Source organism: Trachurus japonicus, chromosome 7 (assembly GCF_045865225.1).
Source record: "Trachurus japonicus isolate A0001 chromosome 7, Traja_1.0".
Lineage (NCBI taxonomy): Eukaryota > Metazoa > Chordata > Actinopteri > Carangiformes > Carangidae > Trachurus > Trachurus japonicus.
The window spans coordinates 19,152,001-19,173,174 of record NC_140913.1 but is presented as its reverse complement, the minus strand read 5'-3'; the positions used below and the strand labels follow the sequence as shown (position 1 = coordinate 19,173,174).

The 21,174-nt window shown below is 41.7% G+C and overlaps 2 protein-coding genes across 4 annotated transcripts; one reads left to right on the top strand and one right to left on the bottom strand.

Annotated features, from left to right (window-relative positions):
• Window positions 1-185: 185 nt before the first annotated feature.
• Window positions 186-9,207, bottom strand: troap (trophinin associated protein). 2 transcript variants are annotated; one of them, XM_085781867.1, is made up of 14 exons: window positions 9,048-9,207; window positions 8,445-8,554; window positions 6,595-6,832; window positions 5,980-6,502; window positions 5,529-5,641; window positions 5,347-5,398; window positions 4,091-4,221; window positions 3,901-3,955; window positions 3,716-3,798; window positions 3,527-3,613; window positions 2,581-2,670; window positions 2,158-2,479; window positions 1,745-1,947; window positions 186-813 (listed from the first exon to the last, which is right to left on the bottom strand). In XM_085781867.1, the coding sequence occupies exons 2-14, from the start codon at window positions 8,504-8,506 to the stop codon at window positions 739-741; spliced, it is 2,034 nt and encodes a 677-aa protein (XP_085637993.1). In that variant the 5' UTR covers window positions 8,507-8,554; window positions 9,048-9,207; the 3' UTR covers window positions 186-738. The 2 variants fall into 2 exon arrangements, with proteins under 2 accessions (XP_085637993.1, XP_085637994.1); XM_085781868.1 differs by having other exon boundaries at window positions 3,716-3,795; window positions 9,048-9,187.
• Window positions 9,208-10,839: 1,632 nt separating this feature from the next.
• On the top strand, window positions 10,840-19,348 carry LOC146984583 (differentially expressed in FDCP 6 homolog). Of its 2 annotated transcripts, XM_085781863.1 has the most exons (12): window positions 10,840-10,961; window positions 12,527-12,667; window positions 12,771-12,956; window positions 13,866-14,093; window positions 14,185-14,331; window positions 15,835-15,897; window positions 15,991-16,099; window positions 16,194-16,492; window positions 16,588-16,754; window positions 17,186-17,384; window positions 18,216-18,306; window positions 18,740-19,348. In XM_085781863.1, the coding sequence occupies exons 1-12, from the start codon at window positions 10,866-10,868 to the stop codon at window positions 18,934-18,936; spliced, it is 1,923 nt and encodes a 640-aa protein (XP_085637989.1). In that variant the 5' UTR covers window positions 10,840-10,865; the 3' UTR covers window positions 18,937-19,348. The 2 variants fall into 2 exon arrangements, with proteins under 2 accessions (XP_085637989.1, XP_085637990.1); XM_085781864.1 differs by lacking the exon at window positions 15,835-15,897.
• The last annotated feature ends 1,826 nt before the right edge of the window (window positions 19,349-21,174 follow it).

Here is a 21,174-nt window from a genome sequence, read left to right as displayed (position 1 = left end):
TTAATCGTCCAAATGGAAACTGTCCTTTACAGTTGCTGATTCAGCAGCAGGGTGCGTTTCACGTGTAGCATGCTCAAGTCTCCAGAAGAAGGCTTGAACTTTACATCTAACCCAGAGAAAATCTGGGGAATGCAAGACATTAGAGCCCATCTAGTGTCATGACAAAAAAAAAAAAAAATCACAAATTGCGAGTAGTAACATATATACATTTATTATAAACACTGTACATTATGGCCTTTAATCATTTCATCACACAAGATTCTTGTTTGTTAAAAAAAGTAACCAATAACACCTAACAGAAAAGCTCTGACCCTTTCTTCCTATGTGCACACTACAGCTACAATACTGACGAAGACAAGTGTCTTCATTGACCTTTTACAACATTTACTTTTTCTCATTTTTAGGGTTCATGTCATATCATAAACATTATGTACAATTCCGATGCAATAATGTAGATGTGGATCCACATTATTGACAAACACGAGTGCTTGTAGTATAAAAGACGTTACTTTGAACAGATAGAAATCATCTTTTAAAAAGTAATCAGACATTTATAGGACAGTTGGTTTCAAAATAGTGACACCAGTAGAGCTTCTTTGGACCCGTGTTAAGGCTTACAACAGCAGTGTTGGACAAACATTGTGAGTTTCATTAAAGAAAGTGTCATCAGTACAAGGGAGAAACATTATCCACTGTGGATATTCACAACAGCAACAGGTACTGTACTTGTAGTGCAAATCATCTCTCCTGCAGTGGAGAGCTGGGTGGAGACGAAGGACCGGAGGAGAGGTCGAACTCAATTGGAACAAATCTCTGGAAAACACAAAGAAAGGTTGCATTGATATCAGCTCTGTGTTGACGTGCAGTGAATATCCACTTATATATATATATAGATTATGTTTCAAAGTGCTAAGCGTTGTTTAGGGTGTCACTGTAACACTACATGTGAAAATGTGTAGAGCTATAACACTATGCAGTGTGATTCACCAGGAGTCAGACGAGAGCGGCTTGGCTTAGCAATTAGGCTTAAAGCAGAAGTAAGCGATCCGGTCGTTTTGGCTAACTTCCTGTCAGCCGATGGAGTTAGCAGCCCCCGCCCTCGTCCCTACGTCACCACATTCACGCTCATCCCTGGGCTGCACACACAGAGAGGACCGCCCCTTTATGCCGTTCTCTCTCCTCATTGGATAAAGGTTGTAGGATACAAGGAAAGTTTTCTCCTCGGCTCAGAGCAGAGCAGAGGGACTGACAGACCCGTGTTTCAGACCAAACACTCTATGTAAGTGATTGCTGTCGGAAGATATAACTATTTAAGACTTATATTAACACAAACACTCCACTTACTTCTGCTTTAAAACAGGGGGAACCTGTTAGCCTGACTCTGTCCACCAGCGCCTTTAGAAATCACTGATCAACATGTATTGTTTGCTGGAACTGTGTCAAAAAGTATGTTAGCTTAGAGCGACTGCACGTTTCAACATATTGCTGCTCCTTTAATGATCACGTAACATTTCTTCTAGCGCCACACTCACAATATACGAGTGGTGGGGCTCCAATAGTCACTTATTATCATTGTTAATATCCTAAAATTGTAGCATCCCTGGCTGGGACGCAAGGCTTTAGACTTTAGTTTTTCAGTAACATCAAACTGTTTGAACACATTTTGTTTTTCCAACAGGAGCAGCAGCAGCAGCAGCAGCAGCAGCAGCAGCAGCAGCAGCAGCAGCAGCAGCAGCGTACTCACAGAGGACTCTTCAAAGTGCAGGATGGTGGCCAGTGGGTTTCCACAGCGAGGCCGAGGGGGGAGAAACCCAGAGGGGGCAGAGACGGACACTGAGGTGTAGGTGGCCACCTCCTCGTCCATACGCAGCTCCTCCAGAGGAGGGAGACGCTTCCGAAGCAACGCAACTGCAGGACTCAGACCACAGCTCTTCTGAGCACCGATGTCTGTGAGAAAAAGATGTCACATATTTAATAACAGACGGCACAGTGGTAATACATGCTCATAACAGTTTACATCCTCTCCGTAGGAGCCACTAACCTTTCTATCTAAAGAATCATATCTGTGTTGTCCTCTTACGTAACACAGAATAACTTCCAGGATATAGTCTATCATACGAGGTAATAATGATTGTGGGAATGTGATGGCTCAGTTACCTCTGTGCAGACTCTGAACAGGAGGGTTGATGCGAGCGGTCGGCTCCGACACAAATGACGTCTCTGGCTGCACTTTTCTCTGCTCTGATGAAACCGGACCGTGCTGATCCTGATCACATGAGCTCTCCAGCTTCTCAAAATGTGGGGCTCTGAAGAGATTTTTGCCCGTTGAGAAAAAAATAACCGAGTCTCTGTGTGGTGCTTGGAGGAATGGCTGTTCTCCCACAATCCTCTGCTGCTGCTGCTGCTGCTGCGGCTGCTCCTCATCCTTGATGGTGGTTGCCCTGCTCTTCTCTACCTTTTCCTCACAGCGGGTTTTAGTCTAGAGAAATGAGGGAGGAGACAACATAATGATAAACACCTCAGACACAGAGCCGAATTCAGCGTTGTTGTGTGTAAAGTTGTATATTTTGGACTTCTTACGCTTGAGTCTTGAGCTGGGAGCTGCTCAGCTTGTGTCTCTGCGTTCTGCTCGTCCTCGGGATCGTCAAACAACCTCTGGATGACCTCCTCCTTACAAACAACAAAGTAATACAAACTGTGATCCAGAGCACTGTAAAGTGTGTTCATTTAAATCACTTTCACGTGATATTCTGTGCTGGTAGCATTTAAATGCTTTGGCTGTGCTATCTGCATGCTCTTTGTTTTGAAGTGAATTTAACTGTGGCTTCTCCAACGTGTGGCATCATAATGGTCTACTTTTAAAACCTGCAAGCTGCTCTTCAAATGCATACATTTAGCACAAAACTTAATTTGTTCTACATCTACAGCATCCACACTCTTAAGAGCCCTGATTACATGACTTGATTTAATATTTACAGCCTGCCGATGTCCAGCAAAAATGTAAAAAATCTAGTAATTCATAGGGTCATCGTTTATTTTAGCAGATTATCTAAGATTTAAAATCAAAACTTTACTGAGAATGACATCACTAAAACTGAATACACCTACTCCTAATTTAACATTTCAGACCCATCAGGAGGTATAGAGCACTGAACATCCTTTAATTTACTCCCATGGTGTCATGGGCTTTTCTGGCACATTAACCAGCTGATGAAACCACTGACTGAGGTGAATTTATTGAAACATGCCTCAAGAACAAGTTTTTCCTCTGACCATGTCAAACGTATTTTCTATTCTATTCAATTTATTTCTTTATTTCAGACCCAAGGGGATCCATATCGCAATAAAAGCAGTGAGCACAATAAAAAATGACAGAAAAGAAAAGTGCAAAAAAGAAAAACACAAAATACAAAGTACAGAGCCTTCCCCACTATTCAGTATTGTAAACGTAATACAGTATTTCTGTAAAGCACAGGTGTAAAATCTCTCAACACATCATAAAATTGAATGAATTTCCTTCTCTCACCTCCTGCTGCAGCTGAAGGTTGGTTTTGCAGCTCTTTAGCCTGGGAGTGCCGGTGTACGGTGTCTGCTGTGACGACAGATGCCATTTCTGAAAACATCAACAGCATCGTGAGATAAGGAAGCGGATGCCAGAAACACAAACGCATGCCAAAACGGAGAGAATATGCGCGTACAGTGCCTGTGTACTGACCATCGCCGACATGGGCTGATGTCTGGTGTCGCGGACTCTCTTTGGAGTCCATTTCTGCAGCGGAGACTCGACGAGCGCTCCTGCTGAGGATAAAAACAGCCGAGTCACATCAGGATGAAAGGACAAAGAGATAAGGATGCATTAGGTCTTATAAAGATAACAAGAACAACGCTGCTGCATCTTACCCACTGGTCCGCCGGGCGCCTCTGCATGATTTTTTCTGACCGGCACTCTCTGAGGCTGCGAGGGGAAGCAACACAGAAATTGAAACTGGGCACTTGCCTCTCGAAAGCAGCGCAGTCATCTAAATAAAGCTATAAGACGTGAAATGAGGAAGGAAGAAATGAAATGAAAACACATTTAATCAGTACATACTGTGTAGATTGAAGTGCCTCTGCCTGACTGACGGACAGACATGCGGGTTGCGGCACCGCCCGCCTTCACCCCCTCGTTCTGAAGGATACTTTGCAGGGCAGCAGCGTCCGGAGAGAAGCGCACTAACTTTACTACTCACATGAGAAGAGCACAAAACACACACACAACAAAGTCACTGATATTGTATTGTTTGTTATTGAACTTCACACCAAAGCCTTCAACAAGTAATATTAAAGGGATAGTTCAACATTTTGGCAAATTGGCCCATTGCCATAATCCCTATAGTTTTAGGAGTCGGTTCGTTACCTTTAATTGTCGGTGCAAGCTATCTTTAGAACGGCGGAGCAGAGCCGCGAGCTGCTCAGAGCTACACTACAGAGGCTAATGGGATTTCTTTGTTTCCCTCATCAAACTCATCAAATACACAATCCAACAACTCCAAAACGCTCTGGTGGACAAGTTGTGACCTGCACATTCACCACGCTATGAGATAATAACAGAACGTTACCAGACAGAGTTGTTTTGGAGGTAAATTCATGCAAAACCGCTGATGCACGTTCCCGTCGGGGGCAGTTTTTCATCAAGCAGTCTCTGCATTTGCCTCATCAACAACTCTGTCTCGTAACGTCCCGTTATTCATAGCGTGGTGAATGTGCAGGTCACAACTTGTCCACGAGAGTGTTTTGGAGTTGTTGGATTGTGTATTTGATGAGTTTGATGAGGGAAACAAACAAACAAAAAAACCAGCTTGCATCGACAATTAAAGGTAATGAACCTACTCCTAAACTATAGGGATTATGGCAATGGGACAATTTTCCAAAATGTTGAATTATCCCTTTAAGTAATACCGACTCATAATTCTGCTCAGTTTATGGCTCTTGAGTCTGTGGTACAATATGAATCTGCAGCCAGCATCCCAGCACCTCTAAAGCTCACAATAGAATATGCTGTATAATATCTGCTTTGTATAGTCCATACATTATTTAAAACTGTTCTATGGACAGTGTGAGGCGAGTTGTTACTCCGTCTCCAGTCTTTCTGCCAAGTTGAGGTTGCTTCACATTTGCCATCTAGACTTGAGCTTTGTTATCAGTCCTCGTGCAACTCTCAACAGGAATGCTTATACGTGTATTTTCAGAAATGCTGACCTACCTGCAGCCTATAAGTTTACATATAAATGTACCATGACATTGTTTTGCATGTCTCTCTGTGGCTAATGCGACACAAACAAAATGAAAATGAGGTGCTATGCTAACCTGCGGTGGGCGCAGCTTTTTGTCGACTCTTCATGACGGACACTCGCTGGGGCTATCAACGAGAGAATCAGTAGCACATAGATCATTATTGGGCTCATTGTCAAACACATTGACATTAAAACACCCCAGCAGTATGGACATCAAATGATCATGTAAATAAAAGGCAGTGAATGACATCTCACCAGATTGTTGTAGGACTTCGACTGTGGAGTTCCCAGACCTGCGGTGCTTACTCCCTCGTTCCGCAGGATGCTGAGCAAAGCAGCATGGTCCGTTTGAAATTTGTTCCCTTTGTCTGAAATACATAAGAACCCCAGCTAAGCATCGGTGTTGGATGCTATTCACAAGGACAAACAAGTGAGGGATGTAGTAACCAAAGACAAAACTAATATAGCAACGCTCACAACCATCTGGAGATACATACTGTAACTGTTAACAGCAATTTTACAGTTGGATAAAGTCCAGTTTGTGTAGTTTGCGCAAACAAATAAAACTTACATTCAAAATCACTGTAAATACAATTTGCTGCCAAAATATTCCATCATATGGTATCTGCACTGCTGTCATCACATTAGTACGGTATCTGCACAGCAACAGAAATGGAAACTCAAAAGCAATGTGAAGTCAACTCACCACTTGAACCCTTTGAAAAATTAAGCTGCGAGGTGAGCTGTGTGTTGTGGCTAGCATGCAGTGTATCGGTCGGGTCTTTGAGACTGAGCTGGTTCATATTTTCCAAACAGGTCTCTGCACTAACAGTAGGATGTGCAGAAGAAGCAGCATTGCTCTGCACAGTGTTATTATTGGGATTGGCTGAGTGAGGACCAGACAAAGTGGACGGGGTCTTTAAAGAGTTGGGAAGTCCAGACTTCGCCAACAGGTGGGACATATTTTCTGTTGCCTTTCGATGAGATTTAAGTGTTGAGTCCACATGGCTGTGCAACACATCTTGGTGTTTAGAGGGTTTGACATTTCTGTCATTGGTCTTTAAACGAGTGTTGGATATATTCTTTTCAGGTTGGACGGTGCTGCTGCTGCGCTGCATGAGGGGTCCAGTTAGGGGTTGTTGGTTTTCGCTGGTCGCTCTTGAACTCCTGGGCTGAGAAAAGTTAAACGGCACGGGCCTGGTGCATGGCTTTTTCTTCCTAGCCTTCCCCTGTAGCAAATAAATGTAATGATAAAGAATAAAACAATCATCGTATTAAATGAAAACATTTAAAATCTACACAACAGGAAGGAGCCACTTACAGCCAGAGGCTTCTCCTCCCACCGACAGTGTGACTGACTGAAGTCAGAGGAAGTCTGAAGGGAAAGAGACTTGGCGAGAACTGGAAGCCTGCTCCCACCTGGTCGCACAGGCGTCTTTTTACCCACTTGTGACGTTCCTGGATCTTTGTTCTCACTGTCCAGCTTAGAAAGATGAGGGGCCAACACAGGTTTGGAAGGCTTCAGGTCTGTTGGCATTTTGTTGTGTTCATTCTTCATTCTGTGGTGGAAAAAATGGAAAAAAAGCCATTTAGAGAGAATAAATGCAACAATAGTCACTTGATGACTTTATTAGAAACACCTGTACAAGCAAAGACTATAGAAACTCTTGGGCAAATATATGGTCTCATTGACTTTAACTGTGACATGATTGTTGGTGCCTCGGCTGCTTTGATAAACTCGCCACAACCTATCTTGTGCTTACTTCCAGCATGTGAATGCTCCAAATCACAAAGCCAAAACCATCACACACTGGTTTCATGAACAGTTAAGAGATCTGAACCAAATTTTTGGGGGATGTGCAGCTGATGATACGATAGTCCTGTCAACATTGTCAACATTCAGTGCAAGCGGGTAAATGGTATTCATAGTGGTATGGTGTTCCTAATAATGTGTTGAGTTGGGTATAGTGCGATTTTTTATATACTCGTGCCTTTACAACACTCGTGTAGGGCTGTTTAAAAAAATAATGTAATAGTGAACTACAATATCCAAATCGCAGGAGCTTTTTTTAAGTTAAAATTTCAAATTTCACTCATTATCTACTCACCCTCATGTCGACTAAGGGCTGGGAGAAGCTTCAGAGTCCTCCGTGCCTTCTCTGAGTAACAGCGGGGCTCCGTGCAGCACTGCATGTCCATATGACAGTTGCGAACGGAGCTCACTTTTCTTCGTCCAAAAAGACACACCAAAAAACATCCAAATACCTCCATAGTGCTCGTCTGTAATGTCCCTCTTGTATTGAAGCCCCAACATGAGAAATTGTTCCAAAAAAAATTAAATAAGTCTATGTTTTAAGCTTGTTTGTAGCGGAAGCTCCCAGTGTCTCAGTTCACTGCTTTGTCTGTGTCTGTGCAAATCTCGCGCGATTTGCATTGACACCCAGTTCGCGGAACAATTTCTCATGTTGGGGCTTCAATACAAGAGGGACATTACAGACGAGCTGTGTGGAGGTATTTGGATGGTTTTTGGTGTGTCTTTTTGGACGAAGAAAAGTGAGCTCCGTTCGCAACCGTCATATGGACCTGCAGTGCTGCACGAAGCCCCCCTGTAACTCAGAGAAGTCACGGATAACTCTGAAACTTCTCCGAGCCCTTAGTCGACATGAGGGCGAGTAGATAATGAGTGAAATTTGGATTTTGAGTGAACTATTCCTTTAAAACATTGTTAGCATTGTGGTGCTACAGAGATACCTTGGTCTACACATTAAACAAAACAACAAACAAATATACAAAAAAACAAATTTTCTACATGTAAGGGAACATGACATTTGGTATGACCCATCAGCATTTCTATTTTTTCAGTGAAAATTAAACCCAAAATAACAATCCCAACTTAATTCAAATACTTTGACAACAAGACACAGACAAGACAATCAGCTGAAGGATCTTGCCTGAACAAAACACACTCTACAACAAGCAAAGTTCAAATAAGGAACAAGTGATTGAAAAATTATTAAACTAGATTGAGTTTGATCGGCTTTGGTGCTGGACAGTCTTTACTAGTTTGTGCCACAGATACATTTCAGTCCCTACTGGCACAGTGTCCAGCCCAGGAGTCAGGGAGAAAAGAAAGCTGAAGATGTGTCTCGGGCTTTCTATAACCTGACCTACCTCATGAAGTCACTGCAGATTTTGTTGTGACTTTGCTGCCGAAGAACCGGAGAGGAATCCATCGTGATGACAGTGGAGGAAGCGGGGGGTGAAGAAGGTGTGAAGAAGAACTGGAGGAGCAACAGATGGGGAAAAAATACAAATGAAAAGGAGAGCAACCATGCGTGAAGCAGCACCACGCAGTCTCAGAGCAAACTGACCACAAAGATGGACGAAATACGTCAAGTTTGAGCCCGCAAAAAAACAAACAAAAAGGCTACGATACCATTCAAATAATATGCTTCATAGATAAAACAGGTTAAACAACAACAACAACAAACATAAAGCTACATCTAGGTCGATAAAGCTGGGGGTGAAAAGAAGCTCACCACCAACACTGCAGTCAGACAGGGACAGCATTTAGTGGTCTGATCTATAGATATAATTCATAGCACATAAATGATAGTACACACGTCTGTATATAACAGAAAACGACGGATTGACTAGAAACAATGACGAAATAAATATTTAACTCGAGGGAAAGGATAAATTCAAAGTCGCTTATACTAAGAACACGTTATACACACAAACTTAAACCCGTTTACTAGTACACACTTCACATACTTTCTAAAATAGCCACTGTTACTTCCTCCTGGGTATCCGGTGTCCGTTCCCGATACAATTTAATCCAAACGTTTGTGCTTTCTTGGGGTTTTGTCCAGTTTAAAGATCCCTGGTTGCGACCTTTCAACACACAGCAAAGGACTGACAACTTCCTGGACTCGGAGCAGTTTGTAAAAAGCGGGCTTCGCCATTGGTCGCAATAAGAAGTCGGACCGACCAATGACCGCGCACTATTTACCATGACAACACCTTCGACCAATCAGAGACGGACTTGCATAAACAGCTCCATGGTAACGACGCGAAAGTGATTCAACCACGTGACTTCTTTTTGCCGCGGCACCATGCGTGACGTCACACCCATTGGTTTGTGAAGGGCCGTTTTTAAAAGGATGCTGAAAATAACTGGACGTGTGTGCGGGCTGATTATACAAGTCAGCGGTGTAAAGTTTGGACATTATTTTGATCATATTTAGATCAATTGTTCGGCCGTGATGCAGTTTCTCGTAAATCTTATACCGTCATCGGTCCGTGAAGGCAGCACTGTGGCACCATACACGGTGTGGCAAGCACATAGGCCTAATTGGAGTGAAATTTTGAGCACATGGTATTAGCCTGTATTATGCTGCTGTACACTTTTACCACACTGTATTTTTTTTGTTTAACAACTTAAGTCAGTGGTCATTTTGCATGTCTTTCAGATTCTACAGACAAAACAGCCTATTATCATATTATTGTGAACAAGTCCAACCAACAACAATGTATGAGTGGGGTAAGATAAGCCACTTTTCATATTCAGGATCAGTACATCAAGACAATTATAGTTTTGTTGCTAACTAATATATCTGCATATATTTCAGGACGTTGCACCCCTACAAACAAACCAGATTAGTGTAAATATAACTGTTTTGATAATATAATAAAAAAGTGGTATCGTGGCACAACCGTTATGGGGTAAGTGGAGCATAGGAGCAGGGTAAGTTGACCCACTTTCATGCTAGGTTTAGGTACTACCTCATGTTGTAGCTCACAGACACCACAACTCATGTAGGCTATAAAACAAATTTATATTTATCTCTTTCGGTCTAAGCACGATAGACCAAATTCACTTTTGTGTTGTGTTTGATGTTTTTTTGGACATAAATGTCTAACCACTTTACCCATGTGGTTCTTACAGATGCCTAAATATTTGGTCACATGCACAATTTTTCTTATGGTTTCCTAAGGGGTGGCTTCACTTGCCCCTATCCTGAACTTACCCCTCCTCCCCCCTATCAGTCAAAATTAGGCTAGATCGAGCTACTTCTAACGCGGCCTACAACTTTAATACAACAATCACATTAACTGAATAACAGAAATAATAGAATAAACAGTTTGATGGTTCAGAAGGTAGTTGTTTGGTCTATAAAGTAGAGGAAAGACACAAATCTTGCACTGCAGGTGTAGAATCAACAGGTTGTTGGGTGTTTTTATGTGGAAAACTGACTGATCTATTCATCAGATAATTATTTTATATTAACATAATTGTTCAAGAGGCTCTGACTCCAGTCATTTGATTGCAGGATTGTAAATGTGTATTTTTGTACTCAAAGGGATCTGAGCTGCTTACAGGACCATAGCATATAAACAAATAGGGCACTCCCACTCACTCACTCACAGTGACTGTAAACGTCCAGCAGGTGTCGCTGTCAGCAGACTAGTATAACCTCATGCCTGTCTAACAGCAGCAACACTGTGTGGGTGTCTGCCTGTCACCCAGGGGCCCATGTCAACAGCAGAGGGAAGAAGAAGAGACGTAGAAGAAGTAACGCTGTTGCAGAAATGGATCTGCGATCTGAGCTGCTCAAATCCATTTGGTACGGCTTCACAGCCCTGGATCTGGAGAAGAGTGGTAAGGTGTCCAAGTCTCAGCTGAAGGTGAGTGGTGGGTCCTCTACCTGGAAGGTGGGACTTCAGTTAAGTTTTTTAAGCCTGAGAATTCACTCACTATTTTACTCTACTGCCTCATTTCCTATGTCAGTTTGTGCTCCATCACGTGGGCTCGCTCTGGGGAGGATGCGATTGAAATAATATGAAGTGTTCGGCAAACTAAATGTGACAAATTCATAAGTCTTTGCCATATTTGATTCTGCTCTGTGTTGTGGGAAATAAGCGTGTAGACAATCTGATGCTCTTATCATCCTCTGTGGTTCCTGTGTGAATTTGTTCCCTATATTATGAGTAAAATGCTTTCACTGCTGAAGCAGGGTACAATATGCACCTCTGTCTGGCAAGAGCACCAGAGTAACAGTTTGCTCTCAGTCTGTATATGAATGGTGGCCCTCATCTCCAAGCTGTGCATACTCTGGGCCTCGACGTACCAGCATGTAGTGCAAAGGGTCCTCTGGCACTGGACCTGCCCCGAGAACAGCCTGTTGAATAGAGTATGTTCACAACATGAGCCCATGTGCGTCAAAAGGACATTGTCACAGTTAGTGCAGGGGCAAAGTGGAAACATGTTGGCGATTGTTGTCTCTTGCCACAAGGCTTCAATGAAGCAGCCTTGTTCTTGTTGATCTCATCATTATGTCACTTAGTCGTGGTGTGGATCAGACTCCATTTCCAGCCTGAACCTCCACGTTCCTGCGATGTGTTGCCTGGCTCACAGCGAGTCAGCCTCATGACTGGGCTTATCCCCCTCATGCATGCAGCCTGTGTACAGGCGCCATGCTCTTAAGACATGCTCGCAGAAGGCAGCCGTTTGCATACTGTGGCCTCAAAACTTACAGATGTTGTAGTGTTCTGGAGACAAGAGACAGGATGTGGTTATGGCTCAACTCACGGAGAGTGATTGTCTGATAATAAGCAACACACAGTTATCTGAGAACGTTAAAGAAATGTTCAAGTAAAAGGCAAAAGGTTCAGGTTTTATTGGATGAAATACATTCTGACACACAAGTAGCACTTTCCACTGATTATACTTATGTTTTTACTTGAAGTTTATAATCTAATCAGACTTTTTTTGTTTTATGAATATTTGATTTTCATCTTTCATCTTACACATTATATTGATTTATAATTTAAAAAAAAAACTTTTCTCATTTGTTTACACATTTATTCATCTGTGATCAATATTGTTTGAACAAATGTCTTGTTATTCTGACTCCCATAAAGCTCTTTGATCTGCACTAACCTGCGTGAAAGCTGTTTGACAAATACTTTGATTGATTGACTGGCTTTTAAAAAAAATACTACTTTAAATATTGTATCTGAAAACACAGTTCAGTTTCAGTTCAGTTTAATTTATATGATGTCACACTAAAAAATGTGCAAAATTATTTTTAGGAAATTGCGTGCAACAGAAAGAGATTCAAAACAACTAGGTTATTTGCATTGGAGTAACAACCCATTATGGTATTATAGCTAATTTGATTTATCTGTGTTCTGCGGTCAGGTTTAGTATATTTTTAATGATGTTTGTCCCATCTGCTGTGATTTTTCAGGTGTTGTCCCACAACCTGTGCACGGTCCTCTCTATCCCACATGACCCAGTTGCGTTAGAGGAGCACTTCAGGGATGACGACGATGGCCCGGTGTCCAGTCAGGGTTATATGCCCTATCTCAACAAATACATCCTGGATAAGGTGATTAAAACACAACTATATGCTCTTGTTATTGTTTCAAATGTTCTGGAGTAAAAAGATGTTGCTAGAGTTTTTTTTCAGCCTCTGTGTTTTGTTGCTGTAGGTTGTGGAAGGCTCTTTTAATAAGGAAAACGTGGACGAGCTCTGTTGGACTCTTACAGCAAAGAAAAACTACCGCACTGACAAAAACAGCAGCACCGTTCTGCCAGAGACAGACGCTTTTCGGCTCTGGTGTCTTTTTAATTTTCTGTCTGAGGACAAATACCCTCTGGTCATGGTCCCTGATGAGGTATGTTCAACTACAATATATTTAGAATTAGACAACCTTTTTCACACTCACTCACTATAGTTACAACCACGGAGCAAAGCAGATTTCTGATAAAGTAGATATATTTTACTTAGAATATGAAGTATAGCTTGTTATGCAAAAAATGATTGGACTGGAAAAAAACAAATCCTATTGTAAGATTATAGAAACATTTCAAAGTCAGAGTTGATCATGGCTGCTTGTTTCTAAATTTAGCCGCATGAATGTTTCAAGTCTCTGTGCTCTGTTGTTGAGTACAAATCTAAGACTGTAGTCAGTAATCTGTGACCTAAAAATGCTGTTGGATCTTTTACAATCTCTAAGTACACCCCAGCTGAAACTTTGTTTCTTGCCACTCTGGAACATGGTGCTCTTTGTGTGCAGCGGTGTGGGCTTGTTTCTCACTTGCAAACTCTCGTTTTGGTTTCCTGTCAAGTGTTTTTCACAGCTGCTGCCAAGAGAAAGCCCTAAATTTCAAGGGCAGAGTAGTTTCTATCATGCTGAGAAAACATTATCCAGTTTTATTTTTGTATTTTGGGCTCACACATTGACCATTACAAAAAGTCTGTGGTGCAATAGGTACCACAGTGTTGTGAATGCTGTTACTAAAGTGGATTTGATTGAGAAACGACATCAAGAATTGGCACTTTAGACAAAGGACAACATTTCTGAATGTGGTCTTAATTGGGTGTGTAAAGAAAAAGACAAGTAAAAGGAACTTAAAACCAGAGTTGATTTTATCACCTATCGAACCATTTTTGTGTAATGCAACTTGAAGTGAAGGGAAAAAAACTTACTTCCTCACTTGATGATAATGTAGCAGACATAGGTAACTGAAATGAATCATATTATTTCTCACTCTAAAGACGTTTGGTTTCTTTTCATCTTTAGGTGGAGTACCTCCTCAAGAAGATATGCATGGGTATGAGTATTGAGTTCAACGGTGTTGAATTAGAGGACTTCTTCTCCCAAGACTCTGTGCAGCAGAGTGGCATAACTGTTTGGGTTTTTCTGGAGATGATGAACTCTGGAAAGATAACCAGAGGAATTGATAAAAGCACAGTCAGCATGGCCATAGAGGAAGTGTACAGGGAGATAGTTGGAGATGTCCTCAAAGAGGTAGGAGACCTTCTGCCACCAGAAGTCTGTGTTTTGGTTTCCAACATTTGGTGGTGACAGTGTCTGTATGTGTTGGGTCGGGTGCATGCAGGGTTATCTGTGGAAAAAAGGCCAGCTTAGGAGAAACTGGAAGGAGCGCTGGTTCACCTTAAGGCCAAGCAACTTGTCCTACTACACCGGGGAGGACCGCAAGGAGTGCCAGGGCAACATAGCTCTGGATGGAAACTGCTGTGTGGAGGTAAGCAACTGGAGATGATCATCTTCCAAAGCTAAACACTTGACACTGGAACAACCCGTGGCTTTGAACAACAATGAAATCTCTGTCAGTTTCTCCAGAGAAGAAATTGTTTATTTACTTTGTTTGGTAGCAGTTCCCAACGTGGGGGTGGGGACTTCCCCAAGGTGTTGCAAGACGAAGTAAAAAAGGTCACAAGATGGTTAAAGGAAATTTGTTTTTATATCCGATGGTTTCCCCTGTGAAGTGATAGAAACGTTTTTCTCTTAAAGACTCGAATGATGCTCCCAAAATATTCAAATAAAACATAATCTGGACACATGTGCAACCATGAGGGGAGTGCTGTCGATGTTTTTGGACCAGGCACCTGTGACGCAAGTTGTTGGCAGTGTTTAAGTTGGTCCAGTTGATTGAGCCTGAGTGCATCACATGTATGGATAAGTGAGAACATAACAGCGCACCAAAATGGCTGCACCAAGCGGCTACAATCGTATTCTGGTGCGGTCCATTTTTTATATGAACGTAGCCGGACCTCAATCCACTCCAACTACCTGATGTGGCCTACACCACAAGTTTACTAAGCTAAGTTTCACTTTTACAACTGGGAGCCATGTAAACATGACGTAGCACGCGTGTTTTTCCGGTCAGTCGTCTGAGTTCCCAGCATGTACTCGCTCTCAGCATGCTAACTTCTCTCCACACTGTTGCCGGCTTCTGATACAAAATCACTATTGCACATAGACAAGTTTTCTGTGGGTGCGGGGGAGCAGGCCTGGGCAGACTGCTGTGAGAGAGGGCAGAGAAGATCCAACTTCAGAGCTAATTACATATCGACGGCTTAAGATTTAGTGAGGGTTTGTACTCGATGGAAGCGTTACGGTCATTTGTTACATCTCGTGTGCAAGAATATTCGATATATCGCCCATCCCTACTTCAATCTTGTTCTACTTTTGGCTCTAATCCAGAATATATGGAGAAGAAAAATGCTAAAAACAAATGATGCACCACTCACTCCTCAGCAAAAAGAAAAAAAGAAAAAAAAAACACACTCCCCACTTTTCTGAACAGCACTCATTTTCACACAGTCCCTAAGCCAGATGCTCACAGGTCACATACTGTATGTAGGTGTTGTAACTCAAAAAAGGTTTAGGAACAGCACAGAAGTACGAAACTGAGAGTTGTTTCTTTCACAGTACAACAATCACATCATGTTTTTCCTCACAACCCTGTCAGAGCTGAAGTGAACTGAGATGAGGACCGGTCTGACATCCTCACTATGAATGTGAATGTGACCTGAGTTGGATGACAGTGATTGTTCCTTGGGGTGTTTAGGTGGCTTTCGATGTGTTGCCTGAGCCAGTTACTTAGCCCACTGATGCCACATGTTACCACACTGAGCATGTTGCAAACACACAACTGGTCAGGTTTTGACTTTTCCCCTCAAGAACACTAAACACAGCAGCATGTGAAAACAAACAACCATTCTAAAACCATGCTTTATTATAGGAAGTAGACGATGATCAAATATTGTTTGGTCGTTCAAAATGGATCAAAAACGTCCTTTTTCCAGTGAGTTCACTGTTTCTTTTTTCTCCTCACCACTGTATATTACATGATGAAGGGATATTTATTGATCCGGAGAGTGTTGCCCCTGTTGAACAGGTGCTCCCAGACCGAGATGGGAAGAGGTGCATGTTTTGTCTTAAAACCCTCTCCAAGACGTATGAAATGAGCGCCTCAGACACCAAACAGAGACAGGAGTGGACCGCAGGTCAGAGGAGACTCACATTCACCGATATTGATCACTGATCAGTCTCAAAAGCTTAATTCTGACATCAACACATTAAACGTGATCTCCTCCTCAGCCATTCAAACAGCTATCAGGCTGCACGTGGAGGGGAAAACGTCCCTCCACAAAGACCTGAAGCTGAAGCGACGCGAGCAGCGGGAGCAGCGGGAGAAGAGACGACAGGCCAAGGAGGAGGAGCTGCAGCGGCTGCGAGCCCTCCAGGAGGAACGGGAGCGCAAGCTGGCAGAGCTGGAGCTCCTGAAGGAGGCGCAGAAGCAGGCCCAGACCCTTCTGGAGCAGGACGAGCAGAGGAGGCGCCAGCAGCACGAGCAGCTCCAGCAGGCCCTGGAGATCCAGCTGCGAGAGGCTGAGGAGGTGAGTGTGGAGGCAAAGGAGGAGGGAAAGAGTTCAAACTGAGAGGCAGAAACGTGTGACTGTTCATCCCCTCACTTCTTGCTGTGTGTCTCAAGGCTCGGGTCAGCATGCAGGCAGAGATGGCTCTGAAAGAGGAGGAAGCAGAGAGGCAGAGAAAGAGGATCCAGGAACTGGAGGAGATGCAGAAGCGTTTGGAGGAGGCGCTGCAGCAGGAGATCAAAGCCAGGCTGGATGAGGAGGAGTTCCGCTACACTCAAGCCGGGTAGAGTGCTGCCACTTATCTTCATCCAGGACACAATCAGAGACCTACAAACACTTTCACGGCGCGATAAGAAGTTATTTGTCCAGGTTTCTAGCTGCAAACAATGATGCATGTAAACAGGGAGGTGCTGCTGTGTGCAGCTGGCAGACACTGAGCTCAGCTGCTGAGAGGAGCTCATGTTGCGTTATGTTCCTGAGGAAGTTGATCTGCCGACAGAGGAAGTTGTTAAACGTACATCAGCCGGATCTCTCGTTTTGCTCTTTTAAGGCTCTTTCAACCATTTAATTTAGAAGAAAATTCTGACAAATAGGTTATGTAACTCTGCAAACACATTACTCCAGACCCATTGCAACCCTAAAATGTTTTATAAACAGTTTGGTGTCAATTGAAGATTCTTCAAAAATATCTATGTTTTGTCGTGTTGTGTCCAGGTTACTGGCTGAGGAGGAGGAGAAGATGAAGGCACTCATGTCCCTGCAGGAGGAACAAGAGGAGTACATCCTGAAGACACAGAGGGAGAAGCAGGAGCTCAAGCAGGAAATGGAGGCCAAGTCTCGAGCCCTGGATGAGGCGCAGAGGCAGCTGGAGGAGGTCCGCGCCAACCGACACAGGGTTGACCAGGATGTTGTGGTAAGAACCAAAAACCCTCAGACATGTCGGTTATATCCAAGTTATTTGTGTCTTGAGGAAATGTTAAGTTGTTGCTTGTTGTAGATCTGGTGTGATTTGCTTATCTTCGTGTATCGCTCTTTGCTTAATTTGCTTTCATTTGAAGACGGTTCATGTGTGTTTTTAGTTGTAGCTGCATAACGCTGTGTTTTAAAATCTTATCTATAAGGTAGATATTTACAGCATGTGGCTGCAGACAGGACAACACACCATATGCACCATGCAGCCTGGCACAGACATGAATTAAACCCAAAGCTGTTATGTCCTGTCATGCAAAATAAGTCAGTGGTTTCAAATTCCAAGCAGAACTTCAGTTATTATCAAGTTCTCTTTCACAGAATTTTTCTTTTTAATTATCTAAATACCACAGGTTTACTCCTCGGTCCTTTGTAGACTTCAATAACAACAACATCACCAACACAGGGTGTGTTTTGTGGCATATAGAAGAACTCTGATATGAATTCATCTATCCATATTTATGGGTCGGAGACAAATACTTTTTTTTTTTTTATAAATAAAACAAATAGGCATCAGATGTGTTAAAATGTACATTTTGTATTCATGTTGGTTTTATGTCATTTGAACATTTTTTTTTTACCATTTTCCACCTGCAGTGGATTTAAGTGTACCTATAAAACGTATACTTTCTTCTGAAAACATTAAATTGAAATAGATTTTTAGCTGTATTTCTATATTTGAATTTTAACGCATTTTAAAAACTGCTGATATGTTTCTGCATCCGTTTGTTTATTCATCATGCAGTTTTAATCAGGAGCTCTTTTTCTCTGACAGGCTGCGCAGAGGAAACTTCGCCAAGCGAGCACCAACGTTAAACACTGGAACGTCCAAATGAACAGACTGATGCGGCCGATCGGACCGGGCGGTACGTGTCTCATCTGACTGCAACATGATGACAAACTTGAATTTAGGATTTTAATTTCATATAGTGTAGGATAGACAAACTCACCATGTGTAGAAAGGTCAAATTTCTGTTTTATAACAGAATTAATGACAGCATCAACCATTTAATCATTCATGAATGAACTGAAGGTTACCAAATTCCAGTGTAAAATGTCATTGGGTTGAGTTGACATTTAACAAGTAGATTCTAGTAAAGATGCGTTTGTGCCCTTTTTCTTAGAGATTGTTTGTGATTACTCCCCGTCTCCTTCCCTTTTTATACTACTGCAAATGCAAATTACATATAACTCTTATTCTTCAGTTTTTGACACCTTCTTCAGTTCTGTGCAAACTGTCTGCCACAAACATCGACATTATTTTCTGATGTATTGTGTCTTCACTGTCCCCATTTTCAGAGAAGAGACCGTCGTTAGGAAGCTCTTTCTCCTCCTTCCAGATCCCGACGCAGAGGGATCCTGGGCTGCGTCTCAGAAGGCAATCAGGATCAGAGGATCGGGATGAGGAGAGCAAAGAAAATGTTGACAACAGAGCTGGATGTGATTTAGAGAAGCGTCACTCCCATGCGTCTAATGGAGACATGGACATCCCCTAAAAAACATGACTCAGAAGGGCCGACCAGGTCAGAGCCAGAGGTGACCGTCTAATATGTGAACAGTGGGACATCTACACTTAAAACTGAATTTACAGTACTACCAACTTTTTTAATTCAACGTTGAATTTACTGACCTCATTTCACACACAGCATATCTGTTAGTATAGAAGTTGCTTTTGCACTGTTCATAGCTCAACTAACGCTTTGACTGCAACCGGTGTGAGGCCTAATGTTTCAGTGCAGAGTGAACGAACTGCAATGAAGCTGAAAGTAAAAGGTTAATTCATGTAAAGAGTAATAGCTACAAACACAATGGAAGCTCTTTTGTGTAACTCTGTAATATAGAGAAAAAATTATGTTTCAGTTTTATATATTTTGTGTTGTTGTGGGGTGCAGCTTTGCTGTTTGATAGGTTTTAAAAGGTTGGATCAGTATTAAAGTTTACTTCAATTTCAGTGTAAAAGTATGACTACTCATAAACAGGAAAGAGAAAGACAAGAGACAAGAGAGAGAAAGCGAGAGGGAGGGGTGGGGAGAGAGAGACTCGGTGCACTTCCTGTTTCTACTGTCATTTAACGTAATTGTAAATAAAAGAGTGAATTAATGCCATGAACATATTTCTGCTCTCACCTTTACTGTGTTGAATGACATGCAAAATTATATTTATATTTTTGCTCATGGAGCGAATGAGTTATAAAATTGCTGTGACACAAATTCCAGAGACCGCACATGGTGGAAGAAGTTGAGGCCAACAACGCTGAAGTTGCAAACCGCACGTCCGCTTTAGTTTGAATTTGAGTCTACCTCATTTATTCAAAGTTGAAATGTGTCAGCGCTGACTAATTTGACTCCTCCCACAGATTAAAACCTGCAGCTCAGTTTGAGTGAACAGAGACATCACCTGACAAACTGCGCAAACTACATGAGGCTAAAAAGATGTTTAGCATCTGTAAAAGTTTTTTTTGTGTGCCCTATCTCTCAGTATTAATAAACTCTTTCTCCTTTTTGTCTACTGTTAAATCTTACTAAGTAAATTTATGACAATTTGCAAACAAGGTAAACATCAAGCAATGAATAAATATATAGTATTAACATTGGTGTATTGTAGAGACAATTTATACTTATGGTTGATAAGCAGTAAATAAGTGATTTAAGCTACTAAAAAACTTGACCTGTGTTTCTTTTTAAAACAATATCATGTTAGAAATAACTTGACAGCTAAAGGACACATCGTACACAACTTTAAACTCAACTTTATTGTCAGAGAAAAACTAAATTTAACATCAAGTAGCTGTGAACTTTCTTGTGTCTTAAGGAAATTATATTTTTGGTGTAACAGTAATTTCAAATTGATGTGATTTTATAATGCATACCTTTTCTTTTTGTAAGTTTTAAATGTGAATATCATGGCAAGATTTAACCCACTGGTCCTAAAAATGAGCTGCTGAGCCCCCACTGGACCACCTCTGTTCAGTACATAAATTATGTCTAAGCTGGAATCATTTATGGTCCCTGATTTGATTTGTGATAATCTAGTTAAACATAAAATGTATTTGGGAATAAGGGACATAAAATAATAAAGGCACTGGAGTTCTCTCCAACAAGATCGGGTCATAACAGCAGCTGCTTGTTGCTCATTAGATCTATTTATAGGGATGTTGCAATGTTCTCAGATCTCAGCCGTTAATTTGGGTTTGCTATCATAACCAATAAAACTCATAAACAGACCCCACCAAAAACTGTGGTAAATACTATTTACTGCCAATTTACTTAGAATTAAACATATTTTATGTTGCACAGTGACCCTGAGGCCTTTGGGGGAGTTTCTTATTTTCTGAGATAAGTAATCAGTGAGTAGTCAGAATGTGAAATTCAGCTATACATAGAAATTAGATCCATTTCCATTTCAAATACGGTTGATAACACATAGGACATTTATCAGTGTTAGTACACTCCACAAAAAATGTCCCATGTTTGTATTTGAGATCTGAGATGTTGTGAATGAAAAGTTCTTGTCAACGTCAACATCTTGACATACATATTGAACCAACTAAACACATGTTTGTCAGTGCAATGTGTTAAAAATAGTTAAATAGTTTGGCTGAATCTTAATTTCAGATTAAGTATGAACCTACAAGTAATTTATTCATTAAATTAATCTTAGCTATTAATGTAAATGAATGTATCTTGAAATCATTTCCTTCATAGTGGCAGTAATAGTCAGTAGTATGGACGTCT

Excerpts from the sequence above, each read along its gene's own strand:
- LOC146984583 (XM_085781863.1), top strand. The coding sequence starts at position 10,866 with ATGGATCTGCGATCTGAGCTGCTCAAATCCATTTGGTACGGCTTCACA. Across the intron at positions 16,493-16,587 it reads AGCTGCGAGAGGCTGAGGAG|GCTCGGGTCAGCATGCAGGC; the intron begins GTGAGTGTGGAG and ends GTGTGTCTCAAG. Across the intron at positions 18,307-18,739 it reads GCGGCCGATCGGACCGGGCG|AGAAGAGACCGTCGTTAGGA; the intron begins GTACGTGTCTCA and ends CCCCATTTTCAG.
- troap (XM_085781867.1), bottom strand. The coding sequence starts at position 8,506 with ATGGATTCCTCTCCGGTTCTTCGGCAGCAAAGTCACAACAAAATCTGC. Across the intron at positions 2,480-2,580 it reads TCCCAGCTCAAGACTCAAGC|ACTAAAACCCGCTGTGAGGA; the intron begins GTAAGAAGTCCA and ends TCATTTCTCTAG. Across the intron at positions 1,948-2,157 it reads TGTTCAGAGTCTGCACAGAG|ACATCGGTGCTCAGAAGAGC; the intron begins GTAACTGAGCCA and ends TTTTTCTCACAG.